Source organism: Silene latifolia, chromosome 8 (assembly GCF_048544455.1).
Source record: "Silene latifolia isolate original U9 population chromosome 8, ASM4854445v1, whole genome shotgun sequence".
NCBI lineage: Eukaryota > Viridiplantae > Streptophyta > Magnoliopsida > Caryophyllales > Caryophyllaceae > Silene > Silene latifolia.
The window spans coordinates 78,659,126-78,675,921 of record NC_133533.1 but is presented as its reverse complement, the minus strand read 5'-3'; the positions used below and the strand labels follow the sequence as shown (position 1 = coordinate 78,675,921).

General features: G+C 40.0%; 2 protein-coding genes across 2 annotated transcripts; both read left to right on the top strand.

The window, feature by feature from the left end:
- Positions 1-1,115: 1,115 nt before the first annotated feature.
- LOC141595408 (uncharacterized) lies at positions 1,116-1,949 on the top strand. The gene has a single exon (XM_074415373.1). It carries the CDS (start codon positions 1,116-1,118, stop codon positions 1,947-1,949), a length of 834 nt encoding a protein of 277 aa, XP_074271474.1.
- Positions 1,950-2,765: 816 nt separating this feature from the next.
- LOC141595407 (uncharacterized) lies at positions 2,766-14,251 on the top strand. The gene is made up of 4 exons (XM_074415371.1): positions 2,766-3,191; positions 3,273-3,512; positions 3,628-3,721; positions 13,344-14,251. Exons 1-4 carry the CDS (start codon positions 2,766-2,768, stop codon positions 14,249-14,251), a joined length of 1,668 nt encoding a protein of 555 aa, XP_074271472.1.
- Positions 14,252-16,796: the final 2,545 nt, after the last annotated feature.

Here is a 16,796-nt window from a genome sequence, read left to right as displayed (position 1 = left end):
AATAAGCCACTTATTGTCAGGCCATGGACTGAGGAGACTGAATTGACTAAGGAGGATGTTAAAAACGTTCCTACATGGGTGAGAATTAAAGCCTTACCTCTCAAGTTCTGGGGCAAGTGCTTGCCTACTATAGCAGGCCTGTTAGGCAAGTTTCAAAGAGCTGATCAAGCCATAGTTTATAAGACCAGACTGGGATTTGCAAGGGTGATGATTGAGGTTGCAGTTGGTCAGACATTCCCAAACAGAGTGAAATTCTTAGATGAGAATGGAAAGATAGTGGCACTGGATGTTGAATATGAATGGAAGCCCACAGTATGCTCTAAGTGAAAAGGGATAGGGCACGAGCATACTAACGTCAGGTCTGGTGTACAGACAGGAAACAAAAAATAAGTTACAGTTCAAAAAGTTTGGAAGCCTGTTGTGTCAAAACCAGTTGTCCAGATGGTAACCACTCAGGTCTCAGTTCCTAATGAGGAGAGGACTCATATTTCTTCTCCTGTGAAACAAGTGACCAGTACTGAAAGCTCCCCTGACAGATCATATAAGGAAGTTGCATCAGGTTGTGGGACTCCAAAAGTAGGAATTGGTCAAAATGGTAACCCAACATCTCCTAATTTAAATGAATAATATTGGATTTTGGAATGTTAGAGGGTTAAATAGTGTAAATAAGCAGAATAATGTTAAATGGTTTATTCATAATAAGGTTATAGGTATGTTTGGAGTTATTGAAACTAAGGTAAATGGTGCAAATGTGAGTATTATTTCTAGTAGTATGTTGGATGGATGGTGTGTTACAACCAATTCTAGTTGTCATAAAGGAGGCAGGGTGTGGATATTATGGAGGCCTAGTCTTTTTTATGTTCATATTCTGCAGTATGATGCCCAATTCATACACACCAGAGTCATTGCAAGAGTATCCCAACAGCAATTCTACCTAACCATGGTATATGCCTTCAATGAGGGGCTTGATAGAAGGGATCTTTGGAGTCACTTAGAGAGGATTTCTGGACAATGTCATGGACTTCAACACTGTTATTAATCCTGATGAGAGACTTGGTGGAAATACAAAACAAACTGATATGGATTAGTTCATTGACTGTCTGGCAACCTGTGGTATGACTGACATTCCTGCCACTGGAGCTTTCTATACCTGGAACAATAAGCAAGACCCTCAATCAAGGATCTATAGTAGGTTGGATAGGTTTCTTGTCAACCAGAAATGGCAAACAACTTTTCCTGATATGATGGCTCATTTCCATCCTGCTGGCTTATTTGATCATAGTCTATGCACTGTCAGTGATGCTAAGCTAGTAATGACTAGAAGAGCCAGTTTCAAGTATTTTAACATGTGGGGAAAGGCTCCTGATTTTCTAACTAGAGTGCAAGAGGAATGGGATAAGAATTACCCTGGTCACAAGATGTTTAATGTGGTCAAGAAGCTTAAGGCCCTAAAACCTATGCTCAAAGACCTGAACAAAGAATGCTATGCTGATATTGAAAATGCCACAAAAATTGCTGAAAGTGAGTTAGCTGCTGTCCAAGTGCAAATTAATTCTGACCCACAGAATGCTGAACTCATCCAGAAGGAATTGGACATCACTGCTAAATTAAAACAACTCCAGCCAGCAAGGATCAGTTTGCTTAAACAGAAGGCAAAGACTCAATGGCTTGAGGATGGGGACAGTAACACTGCATATTTTCATGGTGTAATCAGGAAGAGATTTAATTTGAACAAAGTTATCCAAATTGAGAATCAGAGGGGGGTTATTTTTTCAGATAGCAAGGGCATTCAGGATGCTCTCCTGGACTATTATGAATCCCTATTGGGTAGCAGGAAGTCCACTGAAAAGGTGAGAACTGAGGTACTTAGTCAAGGGAGATGTTGTACTGCAGAGCATATCCAGATGCTTAGCTCTCCTATCATCAATGAGGAGATTAAAACTATATGAATGGAAGCCCACAGTATGCTCTAAGTGAAAAGGGATAGGGCACGAGCATACTAACGTTAGGTCTGGTGTACAGACAGGAAACAAAAAATAAGTTACAGTTCAAAAAGTTTGGAAGCCTGTTGCGTCAAAACCAGTTGTCCAGATGGTAACCACTCAGGTCTCAGTTCCTAATGAGGATAGGACTCCTATTTCTTCTCCTGTGAAACAAGTGACCAGTACTGAAAGCTCCCCTGACAGATCATATAAGGAAGTTGCATCAGGTTGTGGGACTCCAAAAGTAGGAATTGGTCAAAATGGTAACCCAACATCTCCTAATTTAAATGAATAATATTGGATTTTGGAATGTTAGAGGCTTAAATAGTGTAAATAAGCAGAATAATGTTAAATGGTTTATTCATAATAAGGATATAGGTATGTTTGGAGTTATTGAAACTAAGGTAAATGGTGCAAATGTGAGTAATATTTCTAGTAGTATGTTGGATGGATGGTGTGTTACAACCAATTCTAGTTGTCATAAAGGAGGCATGGTGTGCATATTATGGAGGCCTAGTCTTTTTTATGTTCATATTCTGCAGTATGATGCCCAATTCATACACACTAGAGTCATTGCAAGTGTATCCCAACAGCAATTCTACCTAACCATGGTATATGCCTTCAATGAGGGGCTTGATAGAAGGGATCTTTGGAGTCACTTAGAGAGGATTTCTGGACAATGTCATGGACTTCAACACTGTTATTAATCCTGATGAGAGACTTGGTGGAAATACAAAACAAACTGATATGGATTAGTTCATTGACTGTCTGGCAACCTGTGGTATGACTGACATTCCTGCCACTGGAGCTTTCTATACCTGGAACAATAAGCAAGACCCTCAATCAAGGATCTATAGTAGGTTGGATAGGTTTCTTGTCAACCAGAAATGGCAAACAACTTTTCCTGATATGATGGCTTATTTCCATCTTGCTGGCTTATTTGATCATAGTCTATGCACTGTCAGTGATGCTAAGCTAGTAATGACTAGAAGAGCCAGTTTCAAGTATTTTAACATGTGGGGAAAGGCTCCTGATTTTCTAACTAGAGTGCAAGAGGAGTGGGATAAGAATTACCCTGGTCACAAGATGTTTAATGTGGTCAAGAAGCTTAAGGCCCTAAAACCTATGCTCAAAGACCTGAACAAAGAATGCTATGCTGATATTGAAAAAGCCACAAAATTTGCTGAAAGTGAGTTAGCTGCTGTCCAAGTGCAAATTAATTCTGACCCACAGAATGCTGAACTCATCCAGAAGGAATTGGACATCACTGCTAAATTAAAATAACTCCAGCCAGCAAGGATCAGTTTCCTTAAACAGAAGGCAAAGACTCAATGGCTTGAGGATGGGGACAGTAACACTGCATATTTTCATGGTGTAATGAGGAAGAGATTTAATTTGAACAAAGTTATCCAAATTGAGAATCAGAGGGGGGTTATTTTTTCAGATAGCAAGGGCATTCAGGATGCTCTCCTGGACTATTATGAATCCCTATTGGGTAGCAGGAAGTCCACTGAAAAGGTGAGAACTGAGGTACTTAGTCAAGGGAGATGTTATACTGCAGAGCATATCCAGATGCTTAGCTCTCCTATCATCAATGAGGAGATTAAAACTATATTTTTTAACTCTCCTAATGATAAATCTCCAGGTCTTGATGGCTATACTAGTGCATTTTTTTAATGACAGTTGGGACATAATTGGTGAAGATATCTGTGATGCAATTAAAGATTTTTTTAATTCAGGTAAGTTGTTGTCTCAGGTGAATGCTATAAACATTACTCTTATCCCCAAATGTGAGAGGCCTACTTCAGTCAAACATTTTCAACTTATAGCTTGTTGCAATATGATCTATAAGGTTATTTCAAAGCTCCTGTGCAATAGATTGTCCTTGGTCTTTCCTGCCATTGTAAGTGAGAACCAGGGAGCATTCATTAAAGGGAGATCTATTATTGAAAATGTGTTGATTTGTCAAGATATTGTGCAGCTCTATAAGAGGAAGGTTGTGTCCCCTAGGCGTCTCTTTAAAATTGACTTATAAAAAGCCTATGATACAGTTGAGTGGGAGTTTCTTGAACAGCTACTACATGGTCTTGGTTGTGGGTTAATATCCGTATACTACCCTTCGAATTAAGGATTATAACGTAAAATTTCATATGCAATTTATAGTCATAAAACGAAAATAACAAGGAAACGATAAAGATTAGAAATCAACCTCGGGTCCTTTAAATGCGGCGTAAAGAACAGAAATCTAAGCAGATTTCCTCCTAATCGTTGCACCCAAGACTTTGTCCAAGATATGCCCTTGTGCTAGAACAGTGTTCTCCGATTGCCTTGCAATATAGGGAGAACTGATGTGAGTTTGCTTGAGATGTGAGATCTCGGTTTCTACAGAGAAGAATGCTCTTCGAAACCCTAAATTTTTAGCAAGAATGAATTAGGTTAGACAAGAGGAGAAAGCTCTCCTTTTGTCTTGGTGATTCTCGGCCAAACCGAGTGAGAGGAGCCCGTATGGGCTTTTCAATTTCTCTTCACTTAAACTCGCGGTCCGGTCCATCACTCGCTAAGTGTATATGACGTGGTCTGATTATAAACTGTTATCGGTTATCGGAAATTAAGGCATCAGCTAATAATTCGGGTTAGCTGAATTATTAATACGTGTCCGACAAAACAGTATTGTATAATTATTTTAATATACATTTAATTAAATATAAATCACGTATATTTAATTTTACGAATTAACTCGGTTAATTCGCTTAGCCTTAGCCCATGATATTTAATCCGCATTAAATATAATATCTCAACATCACATATTTGACTAATTACTTAGTCAAATAACTCGGACTAACTGGTTAGTCAATTTTTTGGCATCTACATGACAGTATTTTCATACCGTCACATCTCTCGAACGTATCCTATAGGTGTGACTTTTAGGGACCAGTTGATCACCGCCATCTGTATGACAATAACGTCAAACTTATCTAGCAAGCCAACCGTTATTGATAAACGTGGATCAACTGATAATAATACCAAAGTATGCCCTTTGATCCTTTTAGAGGTTTATAAGTCCTTGCACTAACTGTTAAGGACACCAACCCCAACAAGCTCCCACTTGTCCGTACAAGTGTATGTGCAATGACGTTATCCGCACTAACTGGAGGACACAAGCTCCAACAAACTCCCACTTGTCCGAACAAGTGTAGGTGCGATAACCGATTCTCATATTCATTTAAAATTTCTCCCACTCAATGTAAAACAATTTGCAGATCTGGATCCACAAAGGTCGTATTTTACATCGATCCAGTATCAAGAGTGGTTTCCCCGACTAGAGAGTAACTTAACCGATAAAACGAATCCGTATCCGAGCATGGCCATGCATTTCGATTCTGACTCCTCGAGTGGCCCTGAGAAATATCGAGTACCCGATAAAGGCTGAATATTTCCTTCAACTCGACTCCTTCCGATCTAAGCACGAAGATGAAATGACCCAGAAAAAAATCTACTTGGCCCCCTGTTACGGATGACCGTGAGAAAGAAACCAAAGTCACCCAAAATCTGCCGTAGTCTCAAGAGACAATCGATAGTCAAAGAATCGACTCTTAGGATCACCATGGAGGTCCTATCCACGACCAGGCAGCGAATGTTATAAAACATTTAGGACTCCACGTCGATGTCACAATTGTGTCCTACGAAATATCCGTATAAATCGCCTCTGTGATTGGTCAGTCAACCTGTTGACTTATGGCTCGTTGAACCCACCATCAACCAACGTCACAGAATAGTTGCCAGAGTTATCAGCTCATGTGGGCAATTAAGGACTAACAATATAATGTTTGTTCAGTTCACTTTGTGGTGTTCAAAATTGTCGTACAATTCCACATGAAAAACAAAATATATATATATAAAAAATATCAAAACGATGATGTCGTATAGAGTACAAAGGAGAATGAATCTGATCCATAAAAGAGTACTACAACTCAGGAACACGTTTGATTCCCATGGAATTCACGTGCCCTTCATGCTTATCTTGTCGTAATGCTTTAGTGAGAGGATCTGCTATGTTATCATCAGTAGCAATCTTTTCTATCACTACTTCCTTTTGCTCCACGTAATCCCGGATTAGATGAGCTTTCCGTTGTACATGTCTAGACTTGTTGCTAGACTTAGGCTCCTTAGCTTGGAAGATGGCACCACTATTGTCGCAATAGATGGTGATCGGGTCATTCGAACTAGGCACTACAGAGAGCCCATGTAAGAATTGACGCATCCATATCGCTTCCTTTGTTGCTTCAGACGCGGCATAGTACTCGGACTCAGTCGTAGAATCTGCTGTAACAGTTTGTTTCGAACTCTTCCAGCTGACTGCAGCGCCATTAAGAGTAAAAACGAATCCAGACTGAGATTTCGAGTCGTCTCGATCCGTTTGGAAGCTAGCATCTGCGTAACCGGTTGCGCATAGCTTTTGAGAGCCTCCATAAGTCAATGCCCAATCTTTAGTCCTCCGGAGGTACTTAAGAATGTTCTTGACAGCCAACCAATGTGGTTCACCTGGTTGCTGTTGGAATCGACTTGTCATACTCAATGCATATGCCACGTCCGGACGTGTGCATATCATGGCATACATGATTGATCCTATTGCCGAAGCATAAGGAATCCGTGTCATGCGCTCTTTCTCTTCCGGTGTCTCTGGTGCCTGAGACTTGCTCAAGTGCACCCCTGGAGCCATAGGAAGGAACCCCTTCTTGGAGTTAGTCATACTGAATCTCTCTAGGACTTTGTCTATGTAAGACTCTGATCGAGAGATAACATCCGTCGTGATCTATCTCGATAGATACGGATGCCTAGAATTCTCTGTGCCTCTCCCAGATCTTTCATCTGGAAATGGTTCTTCAACCATACTTTCACCGAAGTTAAGAGAGGTATGTCATTCCCAATCAGGAGTATGTCGTCAACATACAATATTAGGAAGACAATCTTGCTCCCACTCGACTTGATATATAAACATGGTTCCTCGATCGATCGAGTAAATCCATTTTCTTTTATCACTTGGTCGAAACGATGATTCCAACTCCTTGATGCTTGCTTAAGTCCATAAATGGAACGCTTAAGCTTGCACACTTTCTTAGGATGTGTTGGATCGATGAAACCTTCGGGTTGTACCATGTACAACTCTTCCTCCAAAAAGCCGTTTAAGAAGGCGGTTTTCACATCCATTTGCCAAATTTCATAGTCATGAAAAGCGGCGATTGCTAAGATAATCCGAATGGAACGCAAAGATAACTACGGGTGCAAAAATCTCATCGTAGTGCAAACCTGGCACTTGGGTGAAACCTTTAGCAACTAGTCGTGCTTTATAGATATCTTGTTGACCTTCCAACGAATGCTTTATCTTGTAAAGCCATTTGCATTGAAGGGGACGAACCTTAGCAGGTAAGTCAACAAGATCCCACACGTTGTTCTCATACATGGAGTCCATCTCGGATTGCATGGCCTCAAGCCATAGCTTTGAGTCAGAACTGGTCATGGCACCTTTATAGGTTGCGGGTTCACTACTCGTTAAGAGTAGAACGTCATCTATGTCATGTTCCTCGACCATACCGATGTATCTGTCCGGAGGAATAGAGACTCTTCCCGACCTCCTAGGTTCCTCTGGAATATTCACCGCAGCTGGGATTGAAGGAATTGGTTCCTCCAATGGTTGCTCGGTGTTTGGTTCTTGAATCTCCGACAGGTCGAAGGTTCTATCACTCTTTGCATTCTCGAGAAATTCCTTCTCTAAGAATGTCGCACTAGCCGCAACAAAAACGCGTTGTTCGGTTGGCGAATAGAAGTAATGACCACGTGTTCCTTTAGGATAACCTATAAAGTATGTCTTGATCGATCGCGGGCCGAGCTTATCCTCGTGTCTCCACTTGACATAAGCCTCGCAGCCCCAAACCCGTATAAAGGACAAGTTAGGGACCGTTCCCTTCCATAGTTCATATGGAGTCTTGTCAACAGCTTTAGACGGACTTCGGTTAAGTATTAGAGCGGCTGACAAAAGAGCATAACCCCATAATGAATCAGGTAAAACCGTGTGACTCATCATGGATCGAACCATATCAAGTAGTGTTCGATTTCTCCGTTCGGACACACCGTTCACCGAGGTGTTCCGGTGGAGTTAACTGTAGGGCAATCCCACAGTCCTTTAGGTGTTGATCAAACTCGTGAGAAAGATACTCGCCACCACGATCCGAACGCAGGTGTTATTATCTTTCTACCCAACGGGTTACTGTACCCTATTTTGGTATTCCTTGAATTTCTCAAAGGATTCACTTTTGTGCTTCATTAAGTAGACATAGCCATATCTACTCAAATCGTCCGTGAAAGTGATGAAATACCTATAGCCTTCTCGTGCGGTGATTGACATAGGACCACATACATCCGTGTGTATGAGCCCTAATAGGTCGGCAGCGCGCATTCCAACACCTTTGAAGGAAATCCGAGTCATCTTATCGATGAGACATGATTCACACGTGCCAAATGATTGAAAATCAAAGGCCGAGATAGCTCCATGTTTGATGAGCTGTTTTACGCGTTTCTCATTAATGTGTCCCATACAGCGGTGCCATAGATACGTTTGATCTTTGTCACCAACCTTTAACTTTTTATTCATTACGTGTAATATTTCCGAGTCCGATCTAAAACATAAATTCCGTTCATGGAAACTGCGCCTTGCCATAAATCATATTGTGTAATGAGAAAATGCAAGAATTATTCTCTATTACAAATGAAAAACCAAGTTTATCAAGCGCAGAAACAGAAATAATGTTTTTAGAAAGACTGGGTACATAATAGCAATCATATAATGATAACTCAAATCCGCTAGGAAGCTGGATCACATATGTCCCCTTGGAGATGGCAGCTACTCTTGCTCCATTCCCAACACGCAGGTCCACCTCACCCTTTACGAGGGGTTCGATGTTTCGGAGCCCCTGCACATGATTACACAGATGAGAACCACAACCAGTATCAAGTACCCAAGTTCCGTAACTTGCGTGGTTAATCTCAATCATATGAATAAAAGTAGAAGAGAGAGAAGACATACCAACAGGTTTAACACGACCTGCCTTTAAGTCCTCATGATAAACAGGACATGTGCGTCTCCAATGCCCAGTCTTGTGGCAATGATGGCATTCCATGTTTTCACTCTTGCTCTTTGTCATGCCTGATGAGTTACTCGCCTCACCAGGACCACTCTTCCCTGAACCCGACTTCTTGAACTTCGCCTTACCTACTGTTAGGTTTGCCGGAGCTTTGCCCTTACCTTTCCCTTTGTTTGACACAACGAGAACATCCTGTTTCGAGCTCCCACTGCACTTCATGTCCTTCTCGGTGCATACGAGGAGGGAGTGCCATTCATGGGGAGTTTTCTTCAAATCATTCATATAGTAATTCGCTCTGAATTGCGAATAACCATCGTGGAGTGAGTGAAGAATACGGTCGATAACAATATTCTCGCTGATGTTACGATTAAAGGTCTCCGGTTTCTCGACATTCTCAATCATGCTGAGAATGTGTGGGCTAACCGGTTGGCCCTTCTGGAGTCTCGCATCAAAGAAGCGAGTGGTATGCTCATAGGTCACGATTCTCGGTGCTTTCGAGAATTCCTTAGTGAGCGTGGTGAAAATCTTGTTTGCACCTTGGGCTATGAAGCTTTCCTGCAAATTGGGTTCCATTGCAAAAATAAGTACGTTCTTTACCGCACCAGCTTCCATACAGAAATCGTTAAACTTGGCGATTTCGGTAGCTCTAGCCGTGGGACCTGGGTTTGCCGGGAGGGGCTCTAACAAAAATTTGAGCTTCCCGTCAGCAGTGGCAGCATTCCGTAATGCCGCCTCCCAGTCCGCGAAGTTGGATTCATCATTCTTCAGTCGAGTAGACTGATTCATCTGATTCATGAAGATCCTAAGCCAGGACTCACGGTCCAATGTGGCACTTGGCATTGGGTTATCACTTGAACCAGCCATTTGATGTTTAGCAGTTTAAAACGTGATCTACACTGAAAAAGAAAGAAAAACAAAACGAAATAAGCAACTCATCGAGGTGATTTAAGTCTATTTTAAAATTCATTTTAAACATGTAGACTCTCGCACTTGCATAATTGATCTCCCTCAAGAATGATACAAGTGATCCCAAGACTCAATTTCAGTAAATTGATAAGCCAACTGTTTAGCTAATTCTTCCGGAAGAACTCTTGGTCGATAGATTTCCGTAAATCCTATCTATAGTCCACCATAGTCACAGGATCGTACGAGTGACCATAGTGTTGAGATAAAATAGGTCAATCAGTTCCAACTTACCCGACGTAGAAGGGGTCATAGTATGCCTACCGACGAAGAAGGGACTCATTGGAGTTTGACCTATAAAGACCGTTCTCAATTTTGGTTTATACGAGGAAGATCCCATCAACTAAATTATAATTCATTTTAAGTGAACGAATAACTAGCGTCTGTCGTGAATGAATTTATTTGGATGATGGCTTAAAACGTGTGACATGAGAATGTCAATGAAAACTAACTCGTGACCTCTATATGTGTCAGTTTTCATGCAATAATTAGGTGGTTTGGTTTTTAGGCGGAATATGATGCAAATTATCGTTGCGAAAAATAAATAAAGGAATGCAAAAACGTAAATAAAATTTTCCTAGTGTGGCCTATCCTAGTATAAGAACATAATACAACTTTGGAATCCACCGTTGGACCCGAAAAGCTTGTCTTGATGTTCCATCTTGATCCAAGTAGCGGGAGTGAGCATCCGGTCTCCATCTTTGGTCTTCTCAAAAATTACAATTTAAAATTACAAAATATAAACCTATTTACATTCTAATTAAAACTGTAATTACAAGTGAAAAATCCAAAACGGAGATACGAGATCTCAAAATACAACCAAGACCGTGTTCCATCATTACGGTAACACGTTCTACTAAGGCCACACTAAGTTACAATTGATTGTAAAAATTAAATACGTAATTAAAATGGCATTCACGGCATTCAACAAAACGATAAATAAAAATGCATCAACTAAAAACAAATTCATTCGTGACATAATTCCGTAATTATGTTAAATTTATCCAAACCACCTTTTAATGATTAAAATTCGAGTGATAAAACCGCTTCTATCATTTAATTTTAATCTATTATAATCCGTTACTTTAAATACAATTTAAAATAACTTATTGGTACGTGTGTGAACCGTTTCACAATCATAGCGAGTGTACTATATCCGGATAAAGTACATATTGAAGCCAAAAGAAAATTTAAATCAAAAGAAACAAATTTTCAAAGTCATTAAATTAAATCCCTCGATCCAGGGACACGAGTGCTCGATCGAGGGACGAGGGCTCGATCGATCAACTATGCAAGTCGATCGAGAGGTATGCTAATCAGGAGGTGCTCGATCGACTAAACTGGAGGTCGATCGAGTACCTATATCAAGAAAACTACTCGATCGAGTACGAGGACAACTCGATCGAAGCGAGAGGGGTTTTGAAAGCGGTCGATCGAGTACAACAGGGACTCGATCGAGCAAAAGGTTTTTGAAACGGGGTCGATCGAGTACAACAGGGACTCGATCGAGCAAAAACAAGACAGAAAAAACACTCGATCGATGGAAATATTGTTCGATCGAGTACAAAAAATTCTGAAAAATTCCAAACCCTCGTGAAAACAGATTTTCGAGACAAAATCAATTGTAATTTTGATCAAAAACGCCTCAAAACAAATTTAACAATTGACAAAAACTTGACATGTTGCTATAATCTCTGTATAAAATAACAACATGTAAAAACAACATGAAATTTGAAGCAAAACAGCCGTGTAAAACATGACACGGTTTGGTTTTCGAGACAAAACAACAACAAGAGCAACCGTGTAAACAAGACACGGTTCCCAAAGCAACCAAAAAACGCAGCAAATTAAAAAAAAATTTCTGCCGAGTAAAAAAATTGGCTGCCGAGACAAATTTTTAACCAAAAATCATCGTTTCAACAATCGTTTGATGAAAAACACACATAAAAATTTACGTGGCCTCGCTCTGATACCACTTGTGGGTTAATATCCGTATACTACCCTTCGAATTAAGGATTATAACGTAAAATTTCATATGCAATTTATAGTCATAAAACGAAAATAACAAGGAAACGATAAAGATTAGAAATCAACCTCGGGTCCTTTAAATGCGGCGTAAAGAACAGAAATCTAAGCAGATTTCCTCCTAATCGTTGCACCCAAGACTTTGTCCAAGATATGCCCTTGTGCTAGAACAGTGTTCTCCGATTGCCTTGCAATATAGGGAGAACTGATGTGAGTTTGCTTGAGATGTGAGATCTCGGTTTCTACAGAGAAGAATGCTCTTCGAAACCCTAAATTTTTAGCAAGAATGAATTAGGTTAGACAAGAGGAGAAAGCTCTCCTTTTGTCTTGGTGATTCTCGGCCAAACCGAGTGAGAGGAGCCCGTATGGGCTTTTCAATTTCTCTTCACTTAAACTCGCGGTCCGGTCCATCACTCGCTAAGTGTATATGACGTGGTCGATTATAAAGCTCCGTTATCGGTTATCGGAAATTAAGGCATCGGCTAATAATTCGGGTTAGGCTGAATTATTAATACGTGTCCGACAAAACAGTATTGTATAATTATTTTAATATACATTTAATTAAATATAAATCACGTATATTTAATTTTACTGAATTAATCAGTTAATTCGCCTTAGCCCATGATATTTAATCCGTATTAAATATAATATCTCAACATCACATATTTGACTAATTACTTAGTCAAATAACTCGACTAATCGGTTAGTCAATTTTTTGCATCTACATGACAGTATTTTCATACCGTCACATCTCTCGAACGTATCCTATAGGTGTGACTTTTAGGGACCAGTTGATCACCGCCATCTGTATGACAATAACGTCAAACTTATCTAGCAAGCCAACCGTTATTGATAAACGTGGATCAACTGATAATAATACCAAAGTATGCCCTTTGATCCTTTTAGAGGTTTATAAGTCCTTGCACTAACTGTTAAGGACACCAACCCCAACATTGGTTTTCCTGAAGTTTTCTCCCAGAGAGTTATGACTTGTGTGACATCCACAAGCTTCTCATTATGCCTGAATGGTAGTCAATTTGGGTATTTAAAGAGCAAATAGGGCTTAGGCAAGGGGATCCCATCTCCCCCCTCCTTTTCACTCTATGTATGGATTATCTTACTAGGATGATAGCCTATTCCACTGACCACTGTCCTTTCCAATACCACCCTTTGTGTAAGGGGATTAAGCTCAATCATTTAATGTTTGTTGATGACTTGCTAATGTTCTGTAAAGGCAATGCAAAGTCTATTATGCTCTTGATAAGGGCCTTCTCTTCCTTCTCTAAACCATCAGGACATACTATGAACAATGAAAAGTCTGAAGTGTACTATAATGAAGTCTCCTCAGAGCTGAAGAATGACATTCACCAGGCAACAGGGTTTGTGGAAGGTTCTCTACCTTTCAGATACCTGGGCGTCCCTATACAAGCTGGTAGGTTATCTCAGCTAGAGTGCAATGCCCTGGTGGAGAGAATGGTTAATAGAATAAGAAGTATTGGGGAAAAAAAGCTTTCTTATGCAGGCAGATTAGTCCTAATAAACTCTGTGCTTAATACTCTCTATTCCTACTGGGCAGGGATGTTCATTATCCCCAAAGGGGTAATTAGAAGAATTGAAGGCATCTGTAGGAACTTTTTGTGGGATGGTAGTTCAGATTACCATAGAGTCCCCTTAGTTGTTTGGGAGAAGGTTACTTTACCTAAGGATGAAGGTGGCTTGGGCATAAAGAAAGCAGAACTATGCAACATAACAGCTGTGGCTAAACTGGTAGATTGGGTTTATAACAAAGCTGATAAGCTATGGATCAAATGGATAAGTCAGGTTTATCTTAAGCAGCAGGACTGGCACACCTACACTCCTGCAGCTGGTGTAGCCTGGTCCTGGAGAAGTATTTACAAAGTCAAGGAAATAATGAAGGCTGGCTATCAGAATGATCAATGGTCTGCTAGCTCGAAGGGGTACTCCATTAGAGAGGGGTATGAATGGCTTAGAACCAAACAGCCTAAAAAAGATTGGGTTCAACTGGTCTGGAATAGCTGGAATTACCCAAAGCATGCTTTGATTTCGTGGATTGTGATGAACCAAGGTCTTAATGTTAAAGCCAAATTATTTCAATTTGGCTGTTCTCCTGACAACAGATGATGTATCTGTGATCAGGAACCTGAAACTCAAGAGCACCTCTTTTTTTACTGTTTATATAGCAGACAGGTGCTGAGGTTAGTTGAGCAATGGTGTGGTTTCAAAGTTGCAATGGGGTCTTAAGCTAGCAGTGGTAGAAGTGCCGGGGCAAGGCTGAAGAGGCAAACGGATTTCCTCATCCGGTCTTCCTGTTTCTACCATATATGGAGTCAGAGGAACAATTCGAGGCTGAACCTAATCCTTACCAGGCCTGAGACTCTGGTTGTTAAGATTAGGGAGGATGCCATGAGAAGGATCAGATCAAAATTTGGAATACCTTCAGTAAATGAAGAAAGGTCCTGGCTTCAGAAATAGGGCATTGTAGTCTAGTAGCTGGTGGTAGTTTGTTATAAGTGTTTGTTGTCAGGGAGTTCGTTTGTTTTGATTAAACTGTCATACTCTCATCTAATTGTAATTGTTTGATATCCTTTTATATATACTCACATTTCACCAAAAAAAAAATTTGAACTTTTTAAAATGGAAAAGAATGAATCACTCGATAGCATCTTGGTAGAACCTTCAACTCCGAGGATATTGCCAGAAAAGTACTTAGGAGTTTAACCAAGAAATGGCGTCCCAAGGTCACGGTTATGGAGGAAGTTAGAGATCTCGCATATCTACCTTATGCAGAAGTTATTGGTGCTCTCATGGCTCATGAACTCGTCCTGGATGACGATGAGGCCGAGACCAGTAACAGTAAGAGCATGACTCTACAAGCTTCTGCTAAGGAAGATGACGATGTTGAAATAGAAGATGAAACGGTTTTGTTTGCCAAACGATTTAATAAACGAATTTTCAGAAATAAGCAAGCAAAATCGTTCAACAACAACAAGAAGTCCTATAATAAGAAAACTTCTGAGTCAAAGAATACGATTGCTAATAGAGGATGCTACAAGTGTGGAGAATCTAGTCATATGATTAACGATTGTCCCATATGGAAGAAAATTAAAGACAAAGCAAAACGGGAGAAGACCAAGATGGAGTTTAAGCAAGTAAAGATGGCATCGTGCTGGGGAGATCTCGACACTAAGGACGACGAAGCGTCAGAAGAAAAAAATTTTGCTAACCTATGTCTAAGCAACGTAAGTCTTGACCTATTTCCAGGCAATGATAAAGATAGCGTGGACTCCTATTGCTGCTTTCTAGGAGATTCCGATTCAGAAGAAGAAGAAGAGGTAAGCTATAATGAACTTAAGAAAAGTGTGAAGAAATTGCCTAGGAATGCTTTAATTGAATACTTTGAGCAATCTCTTGATAAGTGTCATGAACAAGAGTTTGAATTGAAAGACTTGAAAGAACAAATTTTCGATATTGGTGAAGAGAATCATCTCCTTAAAGAAAAGGCCAAAAAGCTCAAATATAAAGCTACAGCCAATATGGCTAGAACTTCAGATGTGACAAATGTTGAGAAAAAGTTTCTTGAGTCTAAAGTTATAGCTAATTAAGCTATAACCTCGGATCTGAAACTCAACAATAAGCATCTTCAAGCCAAAGTTACAGCTAGTGAAGCTATAACCTTGGAATTTAGGAAAGTCAAAGAGCTTCTTGAGTCAAAGGCTACGACTATAGAAGTTGTGATCTCAGATCAAAAGAAGGAAATTGAATCTCTAACTCCGCAATTAAAGGAATCTAAAACGGCTCTATTAAATACTAAAAGAACGCATACCGAGATGGTACGAGTTCTTAATGACATATTCCAAAACATTCGTGACAATTATGAAGAGACTCATCCTCCCAAGGTTTTAGAGTCAGACCATTCCAAATGTAATAAAGAGATTCAGTCCTTAAAAGACTTACTCTTACATGCTAGAAAGGTTCACGAAAAGTGGGAAGGTAGCACACGTGTCCTAAATTTCCTAACTGAGCAATCAGATAATAACATGAAAATGGGATTAGGGCACGAGTGCTATGGTTGTAGAGATCACTCTAAATGCAATTCAACTCCTTCCAAACGAGATTTCAGGAGGAGAAAATATGTCAATCTACCAGAATATTTGATTTGTAATTATTGTGGTCATACTGGTCATGTCCAAGAAAACGGTGTCAAATATGCTCAGGATTTAAGAAAATGAATCAACTTTGTTAAAACATCTGACACTATTTTCGAGGATAATGAATTTACCCCATCTAAACCGAGTACAAGTGAAGGACGCAACAATGATCATCGGTGGTTATATGATATGAGCTTCGACTTTAAGAAGGCCACCAAATCAAAACAAACACCTAAACCTAAAGAGCCTTTCAAAACCAAAGCTCCCCCAAAACAACCTGAAAGACCACGACATGAGGAACCCACAACTCAGCCCAAGATGGTTCCTAGACAAACCCATTCGCCTCCAAAATGTAGAGTTATAAAAAAAGTTCTGGATTAGAAAAGATTTAGTTTTTAGAGTGACTAACGTCAAAGGACCCAACTTACCTTGGGTACCTAAAAACTGTATCTAATTATTTTGCAAGTTGTGGTGAAATAAAATAACCTACGGTACCTGAAGAGTCTATCACAGTCGAA